We start from the raw sequence: 20,808 nt of genomic DNA, 5'->3' as shown, positions 1-20,808 counted from the left end.
GGGGGGGTGGGGCTGTTCTCTGCTCAGGATGTGACTGGCATGTGACATCATTCAGCAGTTGTTGAGTAGTTTCATTGTGCATCACTTGGATCTAACTTTTTACAGATTATGTCAATTTCCTTTTTCCCTGTTTTGGACCTGTGAGAAGTTTCTGGTTTCATCTTTCCTATACTAAAATTTGCAATTAGATCTTTTCACAGTCTCTTTTGTCCAGGCTGGATAAGTCTGTTTCCCTAATTTTATAGCCTCATGCATTATGTTCTTCAACTTCTTAACCATTTTAGTACCTTTATATAGGTTTTTCTAGTTCGTTAATACATTTTTGGACTGTAGGATATTGGACACAGTATTCCAGACAAGGCCACGCTAGTGTCAAACAGATATGCTAATAGTTTCTCTTCAGATGCTGGCTATATTCTTGCTCATGCAACCCAATAAGAGGCTAGTTTTCATTGCTGCAGAAGTGTACTGCTGACTCAGCTTGTGCTTCACTAAACAATTTTGTCAGAGCTGCAACCTAGCAAGTATTTTTGAATGGCATGATCCTGTTCAAGCTGCAGAAATTTTCTCTTCTGAATTTAATGAGATTCCTCTCTGCTTGTTCTTCCTTCTTGTATAAGTTTGTCTAAATATCAGTCATGCCCTACAGGGTGCCATCTGCAAGCTTCTTCAGGATGCATTCAATCCTGTACTTCAGATCCATGATGAAAATATTATATAAATTCATCCCCAATTGGAATACTGGGGAATGCTGCAATAAACTGACCACTAGCTTGAGTTTGGACAATTGGCCTCTGACAACTGACCTGATGGTCTTGTCAGTTTTTCATGCAAATCCAAACCTTATGCTCTAAATTTGGCTACAGGGATACAGTGGGGAACAGTGTTGTGAAAATTTTTCCTCGGAGAAGGTGATCAGGCTGGCCAAGAATAATTTCATAGAATCATAAAATGGCTTGGGTTGGAAGAGACCTCAGTGATCATCAACTTCCCACCCCCCTGCCATAGGCAGGGTTGCCTATTGCTAGATCAAGTACTAGATCATATTGCCCAGGGCCCCAACCAGCCTGGCCTTAAACACCTCCAGGGGTGGGTCATTCACAGTCACTCTGGGCAACCTGTTCCAGCATCTCATCACTTCCTCAGTAAAAAACAAAAAACTTTCCCCTGACGTCTAATGTAAATCTCCTCTCCTTTAGTTTAAAACCATTCCTCCTTAATCCATCACTATCTACCCATGTAAAAAGTTGATTTCCCTCATGTTTGTAAACTCTCTTTAAATACTGAAAGGCTGCAGAAAGGTCTCTGCACAGAATTATCCTTTTCACACTGTACTGAAGCCCATTTCCTTCAGCTAGTCTTCATAGCAGAGGTGTCCCATCCTTCCGGGTATCTTTGTGGCCCTCCTCTGGACCTTCTTCCAAAGCTCCACATCTTTCCTGTGTGTGGGGTCCCAAAATTGGACGCAGAATTGCAGTTGAGTGTTGCATTCCCTTTGCCCACCGATGCTGTTATTCCATCACAGAAGGCCAACAGATTGATCAGGTGTGATCTTTTGGTGAAGCTGTGCTGTCTGTCTTGGATCATGAGCTCATCTTTCATATGCCTTAAGTTCGTTACAGAGAGTGGTGAGGTGCTGGAACAAGCTGCCTAGAGAGGTTGTGGATGCCACATCCCTAGAGGTGTTCAAGGCCAGATTGGATGGGGCCCTCGTCTGCCTGGTCTAGTATTAGATGTGGAGGTTGGTGGCCCTGCATGTGGATGTGGCAGGGGGGGCTGGAGATTCATGATCATTGAGGTTCCTTCCAACACTGGCCATTCTGTGATTCTGTGCCTTAACATGCCTTTCAGGATGATCTGTTCCATGATCTTCCCAGGCACAGAGGTGAGGTTCACCAGCATGTTGTTCCCTGGATCTCCCTTCCTCCATTTATTTTAAATTAGAATGACGTTTCTATTTTTTCCAGTCCCCAGTGACTTTGCCTGATAATCATGACTTTTCAAATATGATGGAGGCTGGCTTGGTAACCACATCAACCAGCTCCTTTAGGTCCCTGACATGCCTGTAGTCCGACCCCACAGTCACACTTGTACACATTCAGTCTCATGAGGTGTTCTCAGATTTGCTCTTCTCTTACACTAGGGAAGAGTTTTCTCCCCCAGTTCCCACAAAGAGGTTCAAGATCAGGGATGTGAGAATACTGGCTGCCAGTGAAGACTGAGGCAAGTAACTCATTGAGTACCTCAGCCTTCTCCGTATCAGTTGTAACCAGTTCTCCTTTCTCATTTATCAGAGGAAGTATGCTCTCTTTGGCCTGTCTCTTCTGATTTATGCACCTGTAGAATCCCTTCTTGCTGTTTTTAACATCCCTTGCCAAGTTCACTTCCATCTGTGCCTTGTCTGTCCTAATTCCATCTCTATATGTTCATTCAGCATTCCTGTGTTTTTTCCCTGGTGACATGTCCTTAATTCTACTGCCTGTACTCTCCCTTCTTTTCCCTCAGTTTGTCCAACAAGTCCTTTCCAAACCATGCTGATTTCCTACTTTCCCTGTCTGCTTTCTTGTTCTGAGAGATGGAGAGCTTGTGCTTTCAGAAAGGCATCTTTCTGAGAGTAGCCAGCCTTGTTCCACTCCTTTGTCTCTAAGGACTTCTTCTGAGGAGAACTCGTCCAACAATTCCTTAACCTGAAGTTCGTTCTCCTGAAGTTTTGCACTGACAAAAGCTGTCTTTTCCTAGTCACTTACTTGTGCTTCATGTGTTTGGGAAGGATTTTCATAAAGGCATTCTTTATAATCTTTTGGTGATCTGATGTGAGCTTGAGAGATCTGCAGTTGCTAGAGTTGTTCTTGCCTTTTTTGGAAACCAGAAATAAATACATATCTTTTCTCCAGTCACTGTGAATCACACTTGATCTTTACTGCCATTGGAAGATGTTAAACAGCAGCTTTACACTGTGGCAGACCAAGAGCTCCTGGATGCATACTGTTAAGTAGCATGAAATTCCACACACACCATTTATTTGTTGTAGTCTCTAAATTGTTCCTGCTGTTTTGATTACTAGTTTTCTCCCCAAAACATCTCAGTTGTATTGTGAATTCAGAACTCTGAGTGCAGCCTCTGCCATGTCCTTCAGTTTCCTTTTGAAGTAGAAATGCATATAGAATGGTTTCCAGAATACCTTCTCTTCACGTTCCTCACAAGTTTCATTTCTTCTAAATTTTGACCTTTCTCCTTTTATCTCCATATTTCTCAACAATACTTCTGTGTTCCTGTTGAGTAGTTTGTCCCTTCTTTCACCTTTTGTATGCTACTGTTTTGCATTTGAGATAAAGTACCTCAGTCAGGAATTCCCTATTCAGCCCTCAGCAGCCTCCTTCTATGACTAGTCATTTATGTACAGAAAGAGATGGATCACTCTTGAGCTTTGAGGAAGCTGCCCTTGAAGTCAAACAAGCTCCCCTGGGCCCTCTAGCTCTTCAAGGCATTATCCCATGAGAGCCTGTCTACCACTTCACAAGCAAGTTAAAATCTGTTCTGCTGAACTCCAAGGAGTTTATCATATTACTTGCCTCCCTCATATCTCTCAGGATTTTCAACTTGTAGTTATTAGAACTGCAGCTGGCATTGAGTATCACTTCTTTGAATTGTTCTTTGTTTCTACACCTAATTCCTTTGTCCAATGCCTGCATTAAAAAGAAAATTCTTCCCAGTGAACTCAGGAATCTAGTGGATTGATTGCCAGTTGCTATGCTGCCATCCATAGAGATGTTGAGGTGATTAAAGTCCTCAGTAAGAACCTGAATATGTGGTTGAGAAGCTTAGTAATTTAAAGTTTTAATCATTTCTTCTTGATCTTCTTAACACTTAATGTCCGTAGTAAACATTCGACATGACTTCCCTATTGGCTTCTCCATCTCTGTACAGCAAACCTCTGTTCATTCAAGGTCCTACTTTGCATGGGGTACAGGTTCTCCTTTTGTTTCCACTTTGCCTAAAAGCCTGTGTCCATCCATCACAGCACTCCAGTCAGGTGAGCTTTCCTACTAACTCTGTAATCTCAGTGACACCACAGTTTTGTGTGTACTTCCAGTTTGTCCAGTGTGCTTCCTTCCCATGTGACAAAATTTTGTGCACAGGCACATGAACTGAGCTTCCAGTCATGTTACTGTCCAAGGAGAAAATAAATAGACTAACTTTGCCCTGCCCCATGTGGTATACTCTGGGCCTGTTCTCCCATTCACTTGTAGGTTTTGACCTGTATCCATGATGAACTTAGTTTGGAGCTCTCCTCACTATTTTGCCAGGCAGAGCTTATGTCTCTCCTGCAGTTTTCATTCCTTGGAGAAGATCCTGTTGTCAAATAGCTCAAAGCCCTGTTGCTGAGCAAGTTGCTTGTTCAAGTGCTCTGAAGGAATATGACAATCTTGCCTGAGCTTTTCCCCTTGCATCAAGAACTCCTGTGGGCTTCTGTGCCTATCAGCCTTATCCCAGAGTAATGTCAACAACCTTTACTGCTCAAATTCTCCCTCAGCAATGTTATGGGTAGGTATGTGGTTGACTCAACTGTGGTTCATTAACAAAGGATTGCATTTGTCTTCTGTAATAATTTGTAAAGGTTTGTTGCATCCCTGGAGGCATTCAAGGCCAGGCTGGATGTGGCTCTGGGCAGCCTGGTCTACTGGTTGGTGACCCTGAAGATAGCAGGGGGGTTGAAACTCGATGATCATTGTGGTCCTTTTCAACCCAGCTCATTCTATGATTCTATGATTGTGACTGATTCGGCTATTAATACAGTTCCTCACAGAAAATAACTATTTTATAAGCATTTGTCCTAAAAAGAAAATACAAGAGATAATAACCATGAAAGAAACAGAGATTTGGTTTTTCATGTCTACTGCTTGCATTCGATTTCAATCAGTATGCAGTAAAATTTTTTTTTAATCAATGCTTTGAATGTCATAAGAAAACATTTTTTCTAACCTTTTTGTTGTCTGATCTTAAATGTGTCTTTATCCTTCTAGTAAGATGTAGTGAGCAGGATTCAGAAAAAAAATAATGGTATAAGTTCATAGTATCATCAGTGTCTACTAAAAATCTGTTCTCTTTCTGTAGATGATGCCCTATTTGGTAGTGTTTACTGATGTAAGTACAGGAAATATGACCCTGTACATACATAGCTCTCTAGCAGGAAAGAAATTTTGCACATGATTTGTAATTTTGTGAATTTACCCTGTTAATAAAAATTCAAATGGGGATCTACAGCTAATACAGAACTTCTATGAAAGCAAATACTTTGGTGTAGCCTCTGCCAAGAAATGCAAATCATAGCACAATAGTTAAACAATTTCTTAATAATTGATTTCTGTACACTGAAACTTTGCCTTAGTGGATTTGTTTTTCAATTCATGTGGGGAGTGAAATTTATGATGGATGTTGGGCATTCCTTATTTATTTAATTTTATCACTCTGGAACATACAGACATAGAAGGGGCTAGTCCTTTCTATTCTCTATGTATTTGGGAAGAGAATGCTACCATTTTCTTCAAGGCATTTTCATGAAAGCAAATTTTAATGTAAATCATAGAATCATTCCACTGTGCCATTAATATAGAAGATTAAAAACAAAGCTACATTATTTATATATATATTATAAATGTAATATAAAAATATTATATATATATATATAATATATATAAAATAATAGCATCCTTATTCTTTGTTGTGTGTTTAACTGATGCTGGCAAATTGCAATTTTCTGCAGTTTTGTTGCTTAATATTTTAAGAAACATTAAGAAGCTGGTGTTGAGTAATTTATACATTATCCAACTGAGCAATTGCTGTTTCTACTAGAAAAAATTATAGTCAATTACTAACTCTAAGGAAGATAGATACAACATTCATTCTTGTACCTATAATATTGCTTTCTGTCTTCTACTCAGTATAGCCCTGCAGAGAGTAATGAGACAGAACTGCACTGTGATGGCTTATAATGAATTCTGATCAGAGGTCAGGATGATTTAGCCCATTTCATTTTTAGACCATTTTGATCATTTGTGTGTAAAAACGTTTGTTTGTTTGTTTATGTCCCTCAATAAACAATTTTTGTGTGTAAAATTATGGCAGTTTCCAAACTGAAAAAAAATAGGGAGAAAAAAAAAAAAAGCAACAACAAAACAACAACAAATGAAAAGTTCAAAACCAAGAATTTATGGGAAGAAAATGGTTTACAAATTTATTGTCTTAAAAAAAATTGACAAGGTGTATCATTCAGTGATCCATGTAAATTCTTCTGCTTTTTTGCCCTGCAATGTGAAAAACTCTTTGTTGTCTCTATCTTAACTGCTGTATCAGTGTCACAGTGTCTTCTTTCATCTTGGGGTTGCAGTATTTTGCTGTAAATCCTGAAATATTTTGAAAATCAATTTCATTCTTGGTAGTAACTTCACTAATAGTTGTTTATGGTATGTGGCTACTTCTAAGAAGAACTTTGTATGATTTGGTTCTCAATTCTCAATAATTCTGAGGATCTCTAGTTGATTATAGTTATATGAAACTGGATTTTTTTGATGCTAACATTAGGAATACAAATTGGATTAGCAACATCATAATTGTAAGCTTTTTCACACAGTGAAAATAGCTACAAGAAGAGCATGTAATATATTACACTACGTATTTTATAAGAATAAAGTGACCAAGTAATGTGAACTACATGTCAGAAATGTACACAAGCATCAAGTAATAGGTTTAAGATTTAAATAAATTATTGGAGAAGTGATTAATATATAATGAATAATGAATAATATATAATGAAGGTGTTAGAATAGATAAAGGAAGAGAAGATTTTATGATTAATGATAGAGTAAGAAAATTGAATACAGAGATTCAGAACTGATATTTTTAAACACCTATCAAGTTGAAATTGAAGTTCATCATGCTGTTCACACTTCCACCTGCATTATGAGGTCAGATATAAACCACTATGTCCAGATAGATACAAGTTAGTAAGAATGAAACAAAAATCTCTGAGACAGTCATAATGATGAAGGATTGTATAACTACACGTGAACTTTTGGAAATAACTCGATTAAAGTTCCTAGTTAATAAAAAATGTAAGTGAAACATGCAAAACTCATTAGTTTGTCCTTAAAGCATTCAACATTCTCCCTTTTTGCTTCAAAATTCTCAAAAGAGGACTCAACTATTAATTTGTTGTAGATTGTTATTGTAGGGAATCCGTTCAGTGTTTAAAAAAAAAAAGAAAAAGAAAAAAACAGAAGAAGAATTCTTCTGGTGAAGAATTATCATATCACCTGAAAAGAGTTTGCGATGCTTAATTGAAAAGAATCTTTACAAAATATCCAGATCTTTTATTTCTGTAGGACAGTGGATGAGATTACAAATTTATGATTGTCAAAAATCTAAAGCTTGCTATCCTTTTTTAAAATCACATTTTTTTGCAAAGTAATTGTAGCAGAGTTGGGGCTTGGATTCTGTTTGCTCAAACACGTACTGTCAGTAGCTGAACTTTTCTGCCAGGTTAGTTGGTAACTGTCACGCAGTTAAGTAGATGGATCTATGCCTGTGATAGGGGAGCAGTAAGTCCATGGGCCCACTGGCCCCCAAAAATGGGAAGGGAAAAAGAAAAGGGGTAGGGAGATGGGAGCTGTGCTCAAGGAAAAAAAAACAAAAACAGAACAGTGGCAACAATCTAAGGAGGTAAACTTATTTTACTAACTATGACATCGGAATGCAAGATAACACAATGTAATACAATTTAATTGAAATTGAGACTAATAAATCAAGTGAAATAGGAGAGAGAGGGAGAGAGAATTTTCTGAAACCAAGCAAACCTGAAAAGCATACGGCTTGGAAGCATCCCACCACTCTGCCAGGCAGTGAGCAAAAGCAAAAAAAAACAAAAAAAAAATTAATGGACCAGATCCCGTGACTTCCATGATGTACCTTCCTCTCTGGTCATGAGGTGCTCTGGGATATGCAGTTCTTCTCTTTTGAGATCCAGGTATCTGGACTATTAACTCTTTAATTACCCGTGCTTTGCATGTTCTTATGATATGGAATACCAATAGCAAAAATTACAAAACCATGACATTAACTAACCATGATAATTTCTGCAATTTTTACAAAATCCCACTGTACTTGAAATCGGAATTATTTTGAAGTTTCCTTTGAAAAGCCCAGAGAGCGAAAGAAAATTCATCTCAGATGCATGGTTTAAAGATTATTTAATTAATTTGGAGATCATCAACAGCAAAAGAAGAAACTGAGAAACTGAGGCAAACTGACACTCATCTGTGCTACAATATATCTAGATCCAAATAATTATAGGAAAGAAAAAGTAATTTTTTCACGTGTTTCCAGTTCTTAAAACACAGAAAAGAAGGACAGTGTTTGGCTTTTAACTATCCAAAATAAGTAATGGAATCATGTAATGTTTTGGATTGGAAGAGGCCTTAAAGACCTAGTTGCAACTTCTATTCCTTGGGCAGAATTGTAATCCACTAGATCAGGCAGCCCAGTTTTATCCCACCTGACCTTGAATGCCTCAAGGGATGAGGTATCCACCGCTCCTCTAGGCAGCCTGTTCCAATGCTTCATTATGCTTTGAATAAAGAATTCCTTCCTAACATCTAGCCTAAATCTCCCCTGTTTAAGTTTAAAACCATTCCTCCTTGTCCTATAATTATCAAATAAGATCTATACAAGACTAAAGCATGATTGAATATGAGCAAGTAAAACTGTATCCTTTGATGGTTAATTAGTTGGCTGACTTAGCCAACTAATCAACTATCACCTTCTGCCTCGTATTTGTTCAGTAGCACCTGATAAACTTGCATATGGTGTTCTTTCTGTTTCTGTGAACATTGGTGTGCTCCACTTGGTGCAAACTTTGCAATATTACAATGTTACTGTCATCATTTTCAACATATTGAAGCTGATATTCGCTCTCTGCAGAGTTCGCGATCATAATCTGCTGATTCGTGTGACTTAACTGGTTGAGATGCATTTCATGGTGTGACAGTTCTGCATTTCCAGAACGTGGCTTGTCCTTCATATTCTTGTTGCCACTGTTGAAACACACTATCCGCTACCTCACTGTGCTCACATCCACTGTTTGGTCTCCATAAATTTTCACCAGGCATCAATAGACGTCAATGGGTACAATTTTTTCCACATGAGGAATTCACTTACACACTCTTGTTTCATATGCACTTTCATACCAGACACCATTTTGTCAGACTACCCCTCTGTTGTTTATTAAATGGCAACAAAAGTAAATAGTATATTGGTGGGAAGGTTCAGCCTCTACTGCCATATCTCAACCTTAGATGTTGTGGGCCAACATAAAAAAAAAAAATAGGATATATGATTTTCAGAAAAAAAGTAATATTTTTCATTATCTGCAGTAATTACATAGTGATTCCTTTTATTTGTATATGCATCTTCACAAGCCAACAGTATGCACTTGCAGCCTGGAATGCCAACTGCATCTTGGGCACCATCAAAAGAATTATGGCTAGCAGGACAACTATGGATCCAAGTTGAAGGAGGGAAGATTTAGGTTGGATGTTAGGGGGAAGTTCTTTACAAGGAGAGTGGTTAGGCCCTGGAACGGGCTGCCCAGGGAGGTTGTGGATGCCCTGTCCTTGGACGTGTTCAAGGCCAGGTTGGATGGGGTCCTGGGCAACCTGATCTAAATGTGTATGTTTGGTGGCCCTGCCAGGCGAGGGGGTTGGAACTACATGATCCTTGAGGTCCCTTCCAGCCCGGGTGATTCTGTGATTCTGTGATTCTGTGACAAAGGAGATGATTGTCCCTCTCTGCACTGCTGTTGTGAGGACCCACCTGGAGTACTGTGTCCCTACTGGGGGTGCCCTGCACAAAAAGATGTAGAACTGTTAGAGCAGATCCAGAGGAAGGCCACAGAGACGATCAGAGGACTGGAGCACCTCTTTTGTGAGGACAAGCTGAGGGAGCTGGGCTTGTTCAGCCTGGAGAAGAGAAGGCTCTGAGGAGATCTCATTGTGGCCTTCCAGTACCTAAGAGAACTTATCAACAGGAGAAGGATCAACTTTTTGCATGAGTAGATAGTGATAGGATAAGGAGGAGTGGTTTTAAAGTAAATGAAGGGATATTTAGCTTACACGTTATGAAGAAATTTTTCACTCAGCGAGTAGTGAGGTGCTGGCTCAGATTGCCCAGAGGAGCTGTGGAGGCCCTATGCTTGGAGGCATTCAAGGATAGGTTCGATGGGGTCCTGGGCAGTCCGATCTAGTGGGTGGCAGCCCCGTACATGGCAGAGGCATTGGTACTAGGTGATCTTTAAGGTCACTTCCAGCCTAAGCCATTCCATGATTTGATGATTCTATGATATATTTGTTACTGTTTTATCTAGACTACTTGTATTTCCTGTATGTATTTTATTTTCAAGTGGTGCAAGCCATATGAGTTTGCATGCACACTTGATCTAATATGCATGTTTTCTTAGTTTCAAGCACTTAAATCTTACCACTGAGAGATCCAAATATTTGTAGCTTTACACTTCAAGTAGTCATTTACACTGATAGAAACAGCAGTTTGTGCAGTTGCTCATAACTTCAAAATAACCATGAGTGCTTAGAATTAATTACTTGCATGTTTTAACAACCAATTTGTTAATCACTTAAGAGTCTGAATTGTTGAAACCTGAAGCAGTATATCCTATAAAATTGCTTCTAGCACAGCAATGCGTTAAGATTTCCATGCAATGTCCTAGCTTCACAGAAGCATCAAATAGAGAAAACTGTGGCCAAGGAGAGTGACTAATCCAAGAGGTGAACTAGCTCTCAGGCCTGTTGGTGAAACACAGCTTATGCCCAAAAGGCTAAACTCTATCCAAAAGTAGTGTTGGCACATCCTGCCTGCCTGTGCTAACTCTTATGTGACTTATTGTGTTACAGCATTCAACAGTTTGGTTGCCTCAGAGTGGATGCTGTCTCCGTATGAGGAAACCTGGAAACCATAGGCTTTTGGAACATAAAACATATGTCAGTGGCAATACAGATTTACGTGTTCCTACCTGACTAATATCTGCTTTCCACTTCTGTGCTAATTTGGTTCCTTGCAGATGTCATAGAAATGCTGTTCTTGAATTGATTAAAAAGCAATGCATTGCTCCAGGGCAGATAGGTGGAATAGACTGAGATCCTCCATTTTTTGTTGATAGTGTACAGTGTATAAATTTAGACTTCTGTATGTGATTACCAGAAATAATTAGCTACATAGCCTTCCTTGTCAGCTGTAAAAGTCAAAGCTTTACTGCTCAAAGCTTAGTACAGTGCAGTGCAGCATAAATAATGGGTAGTACTGAAATTCCCACTAATATGTTACTTAATGCCAGTTTAAGCACAATGGGAGATGATGTCACTGAAAATGTTGTCATAGCAAAACATAATGGCACATACCCAGTACCAAAGCATTTCGGACAACCTAGGAAGTATATGGATAATTAAGAATATGGAGGAAATGTGTGGATAACTAAGTATATGGATGAGAAAATAATCCTTTCTGTCTTTCAAAGGTACAGATATAACCTATACGCTTTTATTAACTGGAACTCCTATCCTAACCATTCTTTTATTTTGATTCCTAAAATAACTAGCTAACTAAGTACATAAATATGCACAATTATGGCAAAGCATGAACAAGTGTAAAACTTGGAAAATAGAGGTGGAAATCAGCAGTTTTTGTTGTTTAATGGTTCACACAAACTCTAATATGGATGATGACCACAGTGAAAATCAATAACTAGCTGTTACATTCTGTACTGAAATATTGGCAGAATATGTATGAAATTAATTTGTTCTTTGCTCTGTTGATGATCTTATGTGAAGTGCTTTAAAACTACAGTTTAAAATAAAAATGGAAGAAAACATAATTTTAGATATTACTGGATAACAAATCACAATTTTCCTTTCTTATTATATATTATATAATTTTAAAATTCTTATCTTTAAATGTATTGTGCATCAGGAATTTAACTCTGATCTCTGACTTTATGCATGAGTTCTTTAAGTTTCCCACTTGCCTATTCCATCAGTGGCACAATGGCTCTTTCAGTATGCACTGAACTGCAGGCCAGGAACTGAATGAGAAGAAAAAAAAATAACAGGGCCCAGACAAGAAGACATTTTATTTAGTGAAAAGAACTGTCCTCCTCTGTTTGTGTTCCAACAAATTATGAAGTTTTTATCAAGTTTGTGGTAGCTAAGGATGTATACATTTACACACCATATTCTCATCTCTAGATTGGAGAGATACATATTTGAAGGCTGGACTACTGTGTTGATAAAGAATTGGCTGGATGTATATAGCCAGAGGCTTTTAGTCAATTGCTCTGTGTCGATGTGGAGGCTGATCACGGGTGGTATTATCCAAAGATCAGTCCTGGGATCAGTACTTATTAACATATTTATCAAAGACCTAGCCCATGGGTTTGAGTACACCCTCAGCAAGTTTGCTGATGTCACTAAGCTGAGTCATGCAGTTGACACAACAGAAGGAAGCATGCCATCTGAAGGGATCTAGACAGGTTTGAAAAATGGGCCTTTGTGAATCTAATGACATTCAACAAGGCCAAGTGCAAGACTGGGGCAATCCCAGATATGTGTACAGACTGGTAGAAGAAGTCATTAAGAGTAGCCCTGTTGAGAAGGACTTTGGGGTTTGAGTAAATGAAAAATGAATGAAAATCTTGACACGAGCCAACAGTATTGTGTGTTTGCAGCCCAGAAAGCCAACTGTATCCTGGGCAGCATCAAAAGGGCAGTGGTCATCAGGTTAAGGGAAGGTATTTCCCCCCCAGTTCATCCCTGTGAGGCCCCATCTGGAGTACTGCATCCAGGTCTGGGGTTCCTGACAGATAGTGCTGCTGGACCGGGTCCAGAAAAGGGCCACAAAGATAATCAGAGGACTGGAGCACCTCTCTTGTGAGAATAGGCTGAGGGAGCTGGGCTTAGAGAAGGCTGTGAGGAGATCTTGTTGTGGCTTTCCAGTACTTAAGGGAACTTACCAGCATGAGGAAGACCAACTTTTTACACGAGTAGATAGAGATAGAACAAGGAGGGATGTTTTTAAACGAAATGAAAGGAGATTTAGCTTAGATGTTAGGAAGAGATTTTTCACTCAGAGGGTAGCAAAGCATTGGCTTAGGCTGCCCAGAAGAGCTATGGAGGCCCTATACCTGAAGACATTCAAGGGTAGGTTGGATGGGGCTCTGGGCAGCCTGATCTAGTGGATGGTAGCCCTGTACATGGCAAGGGTTGGAACTAGATTATCTTCAACATCCCTTCTAACCCAAGCCATGACTCTCTGATTTATGTCAAATAAATGCAAAAAAAAAAAAAAAAAAAACCCGCGGGGGGGGGGGAAAGATTATTTTTTGAATCTATTCAGAATCTTTTCTCCTTTTTAGTCACACCATTGTCCTGTAGAGTGCTTAAGTATTAAATAAAATATTCTGTTTCTGATTTGCTCCCAGTCCTCCCTTTAATTTTTGTCCTTTATTATCCATTTGCCCTTTTTCAGTAGTCTCCTTTTTAAAATGTCCAGCCAGTTTTCTTCTTCCTTTGATTCAAATGAATCCTTTTTCCTTCAAATCTTCCCTTATAACTCATTTTCTCTGACAGTCTTTCAACTGTGATTGAAAGGAGCAATTCTACTCCTATTCTTATGCTACCTTAATTAGCTATTCAGTTATTATTCTAATTAGACTGTAAGTTCCTTGTGTCATGCACCTTGTCAAGATGTTTGTTTTTAAATCTCCACATGCACTTATATTATGTAAATAATGCCTAATGATAATAGCAGTAAGTAGAGATGATAAAATGGGTAAAAATGAAACATTTATCTTCTGATCATTCACCTATGCAGAAATATTTTAGTTGCTGTTGCTATAGCTTCCATAGCCACATTATAACACACTGGAAGCTACTTAATGAATTTTTAACTTTTTATATCTATGAATTGCATGGGTTGTGTGTTATGGTTTTTTTTTTTTATCATTATCTATTTGTTTTTAATTGTTTTAATGCTCAGTGTTAGTAACACTCAGAATATTTGCAAAGCTTACAATAAAATCTTGGGGGAACAGCAAAATCTGTCAAACTCTGTTTTGTAAGCATATTGAACATCATTCCAGACTGAACAAAAGATTATTATGCTCTGTTTTTAGAATTTAGCTAATAACCATAAAATAGAAAAAATATTATTAGCTGATGATATGTGAACCTTAGAAATTCCATCTGGAAACAAAGCATTGAAAATTTACCATCTGTAAACATCCCAATTCAGAACAAATAATGTAGAATGAATTATGTGATTTTATTAATGCTTCCTAGATTAGAAGAGATTTTCAATCTATAGGAATATTTTTTTTTCTACAGTTCTTTACAATTCCAAGAAATTAAATAGAACATTAGAATTATTTTTAAATCCATACAATGGAGCCAAACTGAATTTCTGTGATTCTCTGCTCAGGTGTTTCTTAGGTTACCTCTCTGGATACTTTCATAGGACCAAACTATGGTTTCTTCAAATCACCTTGTACTAGATGTCTCTGCTGAATTTATCTTTGTTTGTCCTGGAGCTAAAGAAAAGAAGTAAAAAAAAAAAAAAAAAAAAAAAAAAAAAAAAAAAAAAAAAAGAAATCAATCAAACAAAAAAGAACAGAAACCAAAAATCTGTTGATGTAATGCCAGAAAATTTTCTGTTTTGTTTGGAAAGAGATTTTTTTTTTTCTCTGTATGTGTATATTTGGGGGTGCTGTATGCACAGAAGAGAAAGGCTTGGTTCAGTAAGTCAGAAACAAGGTGATGCTTTATTTATTTAAAATGCAGTTGCATTAGTAATCACTATTCTGTTCATCAGCTGAAGGAGCATGTGGAGGGACACTACGTGGGACAAGTGGAACTATTTCAAGTCCTCACTTCCCTTCAGAGTATGAAAATAATGCTGATTGCACCTGGACCATATTGGCTGAGCCAGGAGATACAATTGCTTTGATTTTTACTGACTTCCAGTTGGAAGAAGGATATGACTTCTTAGAGATCAGTGGAACAGAAGCACCTTCAATATGGTAAGTGAGAGCTTCTGCAAAGATCCAAGTCTCTGCTTTCCTTTGTTGGTATTTTTAAAAGATATTTAAGGGCAGCTGTGCTTTCAATCTGTAATAGCTACTTTGTTAGATATTTTACTTTGGTGTCTTTTCATCCTCCAGGGCTGAAAACAATAATCTTTTTCTAGTACTTTCCAAATCTTCATTCTCCTCCATCTTCAAGAGTTATATTGGTAAAATGTCTTAGCAGTGAGCATTCACTGCTGTTCTACATTTGAACTTGGTACAAGTATGTTAGCAGATACTATATCTTGAATGGTTGGCTTATTGTGATATTGTACTTTTTGAGCAAAATTCAGCCTCATAGAAAAACAGGAACACATAGAGAGCAAATAGATGTCATCTTATTCTAAACAGGCTGTAAATCAGTTCTATTTCTGTACTCATGCTTTCTTTCTTTCTTTCTTTCTTTTTTTTTTTTTTTTTTTTTTTGTTGTTGACTCGTTAAAATTTTTGGTTTAGGAATATTAGGGCTTAGCAATATTAGCAATAATTAGCAATAATTAGGGCTTAATTAATTCAGGATTAGTAATTGTAATACTCAAACTTCTTTCTCTGTACCAAGTAAAAGATGATAGTTCTTCTTATGAGTTATTTTAACTGATTAAATTACCCATCAGTTTCTATTAGGATTTTTCTGCAAATAACATATAGAGGCTTTATATTGTTTTCATCTCTGAGAAGAATGCTTTGTGTTTAGTGCATGCCATTGCTACAAAGTGTAGCCTTGGTGAAAAAAAAACCAACAAACAACTAAGACTACTACAGACCTGCTGCTCAAATGTGGCCGATGGATATTATCTTCAGAATGCTCTTTCTGGAGATCTAATGAATCTCACTTTTTTTTATGGCATAATATGCTAAGCAATTAAATATATTTTGTGAAGTTCTAGGTAGCATCTGATGTGTTAAAAAACTTTTGTCAAATGAAAATGTGCATCCTTAGCAAACTTTGCTCTGGGATACTACTGGATTTTGTCTTAAAATTACTTTCCCATTTTTCCAAGTGACCACAAGTTGTATAACAGCAGCCACTGAAATAGCTTTGTATAAATTAAGTGCTCATATTTTACTTTCTGAAATACAATATGTAAATACCTCATTTGCCTCACTGTCAGGCAGAAACATGGACAACATTCATCAGTTTCAATGTTTTATTATTGTGGGTTCTGAGGAGCAAATGCTGAAATCTGGAAAGAGAAGAGCTAATGGAATCTTATTACAAGACATAAAAATCTGTCCATTTGGTTTTATGTGATAGGCTCTAATAGCTACATGAGTATATATTTGCAGCTGTATTCCAAGAAATTCACTTGTTACTGAACTTTAACATATAAATATAGGAATTGTTTTACATTCTGTGTTTCTTTGGTTCTGTAGTTTACAGACAATAACATTTACATATACATATCCATTCCCCAGAAGATTTCTCAGAATAGGTGATGTAAAAGAATATGTATAAAGCAAAGGATACATATTTTGCATTGGTCTTGTATGGTATTGATCACTAGTAATGCTTGAAATCAGAAAGATAAGAATCTTCTTTTTCCTAGAATTTAATCTGAACATTTTTTTCTCTCTGTTTTGGGGTTGGGTTTTTGTTTGTTTGTTTGTTTGCAGATATTTTTATTAGCATGCTTAATCTTATCATGAGAAGAAAAATGTGGAATTTATGATATGTTCCTGTGGTCACTACTAGAAGTTTGAAGAAGCTATGGGAAGTTTTATAAGAAATGTTTAAAGGATTATTGGATAAATTGTAATGATGCTACACATTCAGCTATATTTAAACCAGAATGGTTACCATAGTGACATTGGAGCCATGCTAAATGTAGTGCGTGCTGTAATCTACTAAAATCAGCTGTGCTCAGATGTGAAATTATTCCATACTTAAAACTAATGGTCTAGAGGTGTGTCACCCTAAAATGTGATTTTATTTTTAATTGGTGCCTTTTGTTGTATCTGGCACCATGTCAACAGATTTCTGCAGTAACTGTTAAAAGACATGTATGCCATTAGTGCAGTGTGGTAATTATGTTGGTTCTTTCCCTTAAAGGAATATTTGCTGAATAATAAGCTAAATATTTTCCTACTGAAAAGCCCAGAAAAACAGATATGTTAGTACTGGAAAACTTAAAAAGAGAATAATTTCAGATGGTGATTCTCTAGTGATTTTAGTGTATGGTGCAGTAGCTCTACATTAACCTCCCCTCTCCAGAACTATCAACAAGATTATAAACAGTTCCATGACAATTACAGGAAAAGCTGAATGAACCTTTTAGAAACAATTAAGTAAAGTGATGGAAATGCTAGAACAAATAGAAACTACATGCTGAGGAAAAATAGTCTTATGTGTATATAAAATCTATATATGAGATATTCTATTGTATTCTGGTGTAGGGAACCTGCTTTGGCAGAGGGGTTGGCATCAATGATCTCTGGAGGTCCCTTCCAACCACTACAATTCTGTGATTCTGTGATTCTGTGATTCTGTTCCATTCCAGTCCATTCTATTATATTTTTCCTGTGCCTCACATGTTTCTAAACCTTCTTTAAGATTTTTAGTCAGTTTTAATTTTATCTAGCTGTTTGTAGGTTTCTTTCTCAATGCACTGAAAAGGAGAAAGGAATTTTTTATTTTTTTTTACTTACAAAGGATTATTTGAAAACTATGCATGCAGTCTATCGTAATGATATTAGTTTATAAAAGATTCAAGTGACATTACCTCACTGTTCATTGTATGTCCAGATACAATTAGAGAGTCCAAAGTTGTTGACATTTTTTGTCTAAGTAAGGGGCAGTTATGTAGATATGGGTCTTGAATGGATGTTCGTATATAGATGTATTTTTTTATTTCTTCTTTGAATCAATGTGAGTGTCAGTGGGCTTAAAAAGATGCATACTAGTGCTTGCAAAGTGAATATGATCAGGTAGAGTACATTTTCTAGTTTTTAAGGGAAGTAAAATTATTATTAGTTATATTGTAAATGGAAGAAACCTTTCTGAATTTGAATCAGTTGGTTAATCTGTTATTACATAGAAAACCTAAGGTGTAAGATACGTTTATCTGGAGTTGGTACACTCTTTTTCCCAATACCAAGAATGGTACTTCTGGGAGCTTATCGGAAAACCTTCTGTCTGGAGTCCATCTTAAAGTCCACCAAATGTCTGGATCTTTAAAGATTCTGAAGAGCTCCTGTGTGATGAATTATTAGAAGTGGAATAAACTTTCACATAATTTCTCTACATTAAATCTCATTTTAAATGGCTCCAGATATGTCTCTTTATATTTCAACTGAAATTATGTTGTATTTAAAATTAAAACAAGGTTGGATCTAGAGATGGCATTAAGAAGTATCTAGAAGTCCAGAATGAACTTGATATGTTTTGATGTAAAATCAGTAATATATATCTTGGGGAAACCATTCTTTTGAAAATCTTTTTGTGAGTCTTCTCAAAGACTACCCCTCAACATTGTTATCGATGCAAATATGTAGATAGATAGGTAGATAGATAGATAGATAGATAGACAGACAGACAGACAGACAGACAGATTTGGACTATTTAGCTATTTCCAGATGAGGTAAAGCTGAGCAATTCACATGGCTGTAGATAAGTCAGACTAGGGCATTTTCTTTCAAGTATGTGTTTTTGCCATAACTTTTGCAAAATTAAAAACATATTTGAAAAAAATATATAGCATTACAATATGAACAAAAGGCAATTATAAGAATAATTCTGCTATTGCTACTTTTTAACTTGAAATCTTAATATTGAACACATCTTGTTCTTATTATTTTCTACTTTAGTATACAATACTAACATTATCTGACTGCTTCCATTTAGATCTACAATTTTTATCCTTTTATTTTCTTTTCATTTTTTTGCCAATAGAAGAGAACAAACTGTACCTCATATTTAATTTTATTCAAATAAATTTCCTAATACTATTTTAAAATATCTTTAGAATTAATTGGACTTCCTTATAAATCACCTCAATACCCTATTGAAAGACCATGGAAATTTAAGTGAATGTGAGTGTTTTGGAAGCAACAGTAATGAATTGCTATATTCTTGGCATACATTTTGACATAAGTCACTGTAGTTATCTGAAGCCTCTTCTTGGTTCTGTGTTAATGAATTAACTCTTTCTGCAATTGAGTCATAATGGCAATTTGTGTTTCTTAGGTAAATTTATGTACTTATATATACAAGTTCTTCGACATTATTCTAATCAGTAGCATTCAAACCTGTTTATTTCTTTTGTTTCTAGAAATCTATCTTAGTCTTACTTCTTGAATGAGAATATTCAGTTGTGTAAATAACCCTTTTAATAAACAACTATATATGAACTGATTATCTCAGAATTACATGATTATACAGCTGAAGAGCACCATCTATTGGCATACTGTGAAAAGGTGTGCACTCTCAGTAAAGTTGTTATAGACCCTTGACAATATAAGGGTCTTTTTATTTTCTTTTCCTTTTCCATCAAATGCAAAAGACAGTGCCATGACTACGCAATGTCATGGAAGCAATTAGATCCCAAACTTTGCACTTTAGAAAACTATTACATTATGTATTTGTAACAATTTATTTATTTTTGCCTATTTAGAGACATGCTACTGGTCATCCTTGTTTTTCACCATGGAACTTTGCTGAAACCCTGCCTGTTCATATGTATATATATATTTGTTGTTGTTGTTGTTGTTGATGATGCTGGTATATGGTTCTCTTGCTATTTTATTAAATATATTTTATGAGGAGATGAGCTTTGCTGGTCACAGTGAGGCAGATTTAGATTCTAATTACATAGTGAAGACAAAGCCAAAGAATATGATAAAGTTTAACAAATAAGCAGAAATGTATCATCTGAGTTTGTATGTGATCTCTGAGTTTCTGGCACTGCACTGCAAGAAATTGGATTATGGAGGCAGGTGGGGCTTTGAGCTGGGGACAATGAATCTAAGATATGAAGAATGTCCTTTGGGGGGATTGGAGGATAGCTTTTAGACAGACAGAATTTAAGGAGTTGCTAAAGGTTTGGAAACATCTTCTGGATGGTAGAGTGTGTTTGGTTTCTGTCTGGTAATTTTGCTCTTCAGAGTAGCCATGGTGAGAGTTTTGAGCTATAAGTCACACCAGATTTTACAGTGTGTCATTCCAAATGTGCCTGGGAGATGTACTCAGGTCACCACTACCACCTGCACAGAGTGAACTAAAACATCTCAAACTCTTAGGAAACACACCATGACCAATGTTACCATATTTGCATGCTAGGCATATTTTCTTTTCCCTCAAAGCAGGACTATATTGGTACATTTTCATCTCCTGTGTAGGACAGCAGTGGAGCCTGGCTGATCATCTTCTTTCTTGTTACAGATATGGTAGGCTTACTAGCATTCTGTGTGTTTTTTTCAACAGGTACTGGCCCACATAGTGATAGCAAGTGCTGAAATACATATCCAAATCTTCTAATCTTTGGGTAGTGATGTAAGAAAATGCTAACTTACTTTTGGATAACATCTTTCCTTTGGATTATGTTTTGATCTTGTATTCAGAGATGCAGGTTGATTAAAATAATCAGAAAAGAAAAGAAAAGAAAAGAAAAGAAAAGAAAAGAAAAGAAAAG

General features: G+C 36.7%; 1 protein-coding gene across 1 annotated transcript in view; it reads left to right on the top strand.

Annotated features, from left to right (window-relative positions):
* Window positions 1-20,808, top strand: part of CSMD1 (CUB and Sushi multiple domains 1) — a 990,707-nt gene that overhangs the window by 528,623 nt on the left and 441,276 nt on the right. The window contains exon 5 of the mRNA XM_042877582.1: window positions 14,929-15,136. Within this exon, the coding sequence (XP_042733516.1) occupies window positions 14,929-15,136 (208 nt within the window). The remainder of the gene's footprint in view (window positions 1-14,928; window positions 15,137-20,808) is intronic.

Source organism: Lagopus leucura, unplaced genomic scaffold (assembly GCF_019238085.1).
Source record: "Lagopus leucura isolate 7727_CA_CO unplaced genomic scaffold, USGS_WTPT01 Super-Scaffold_73, whole genome shotgun sequence".
NCBI lineage: Eukaryota > Metazoa > Chordata > Aves > Galliformes > Phasianidae > Lagopus > Lagopus leucura.
Note: the sequence above shows the minus strand (reverse complement) of the source record. Positions and strands in the feature narration are given on the sequence as shown.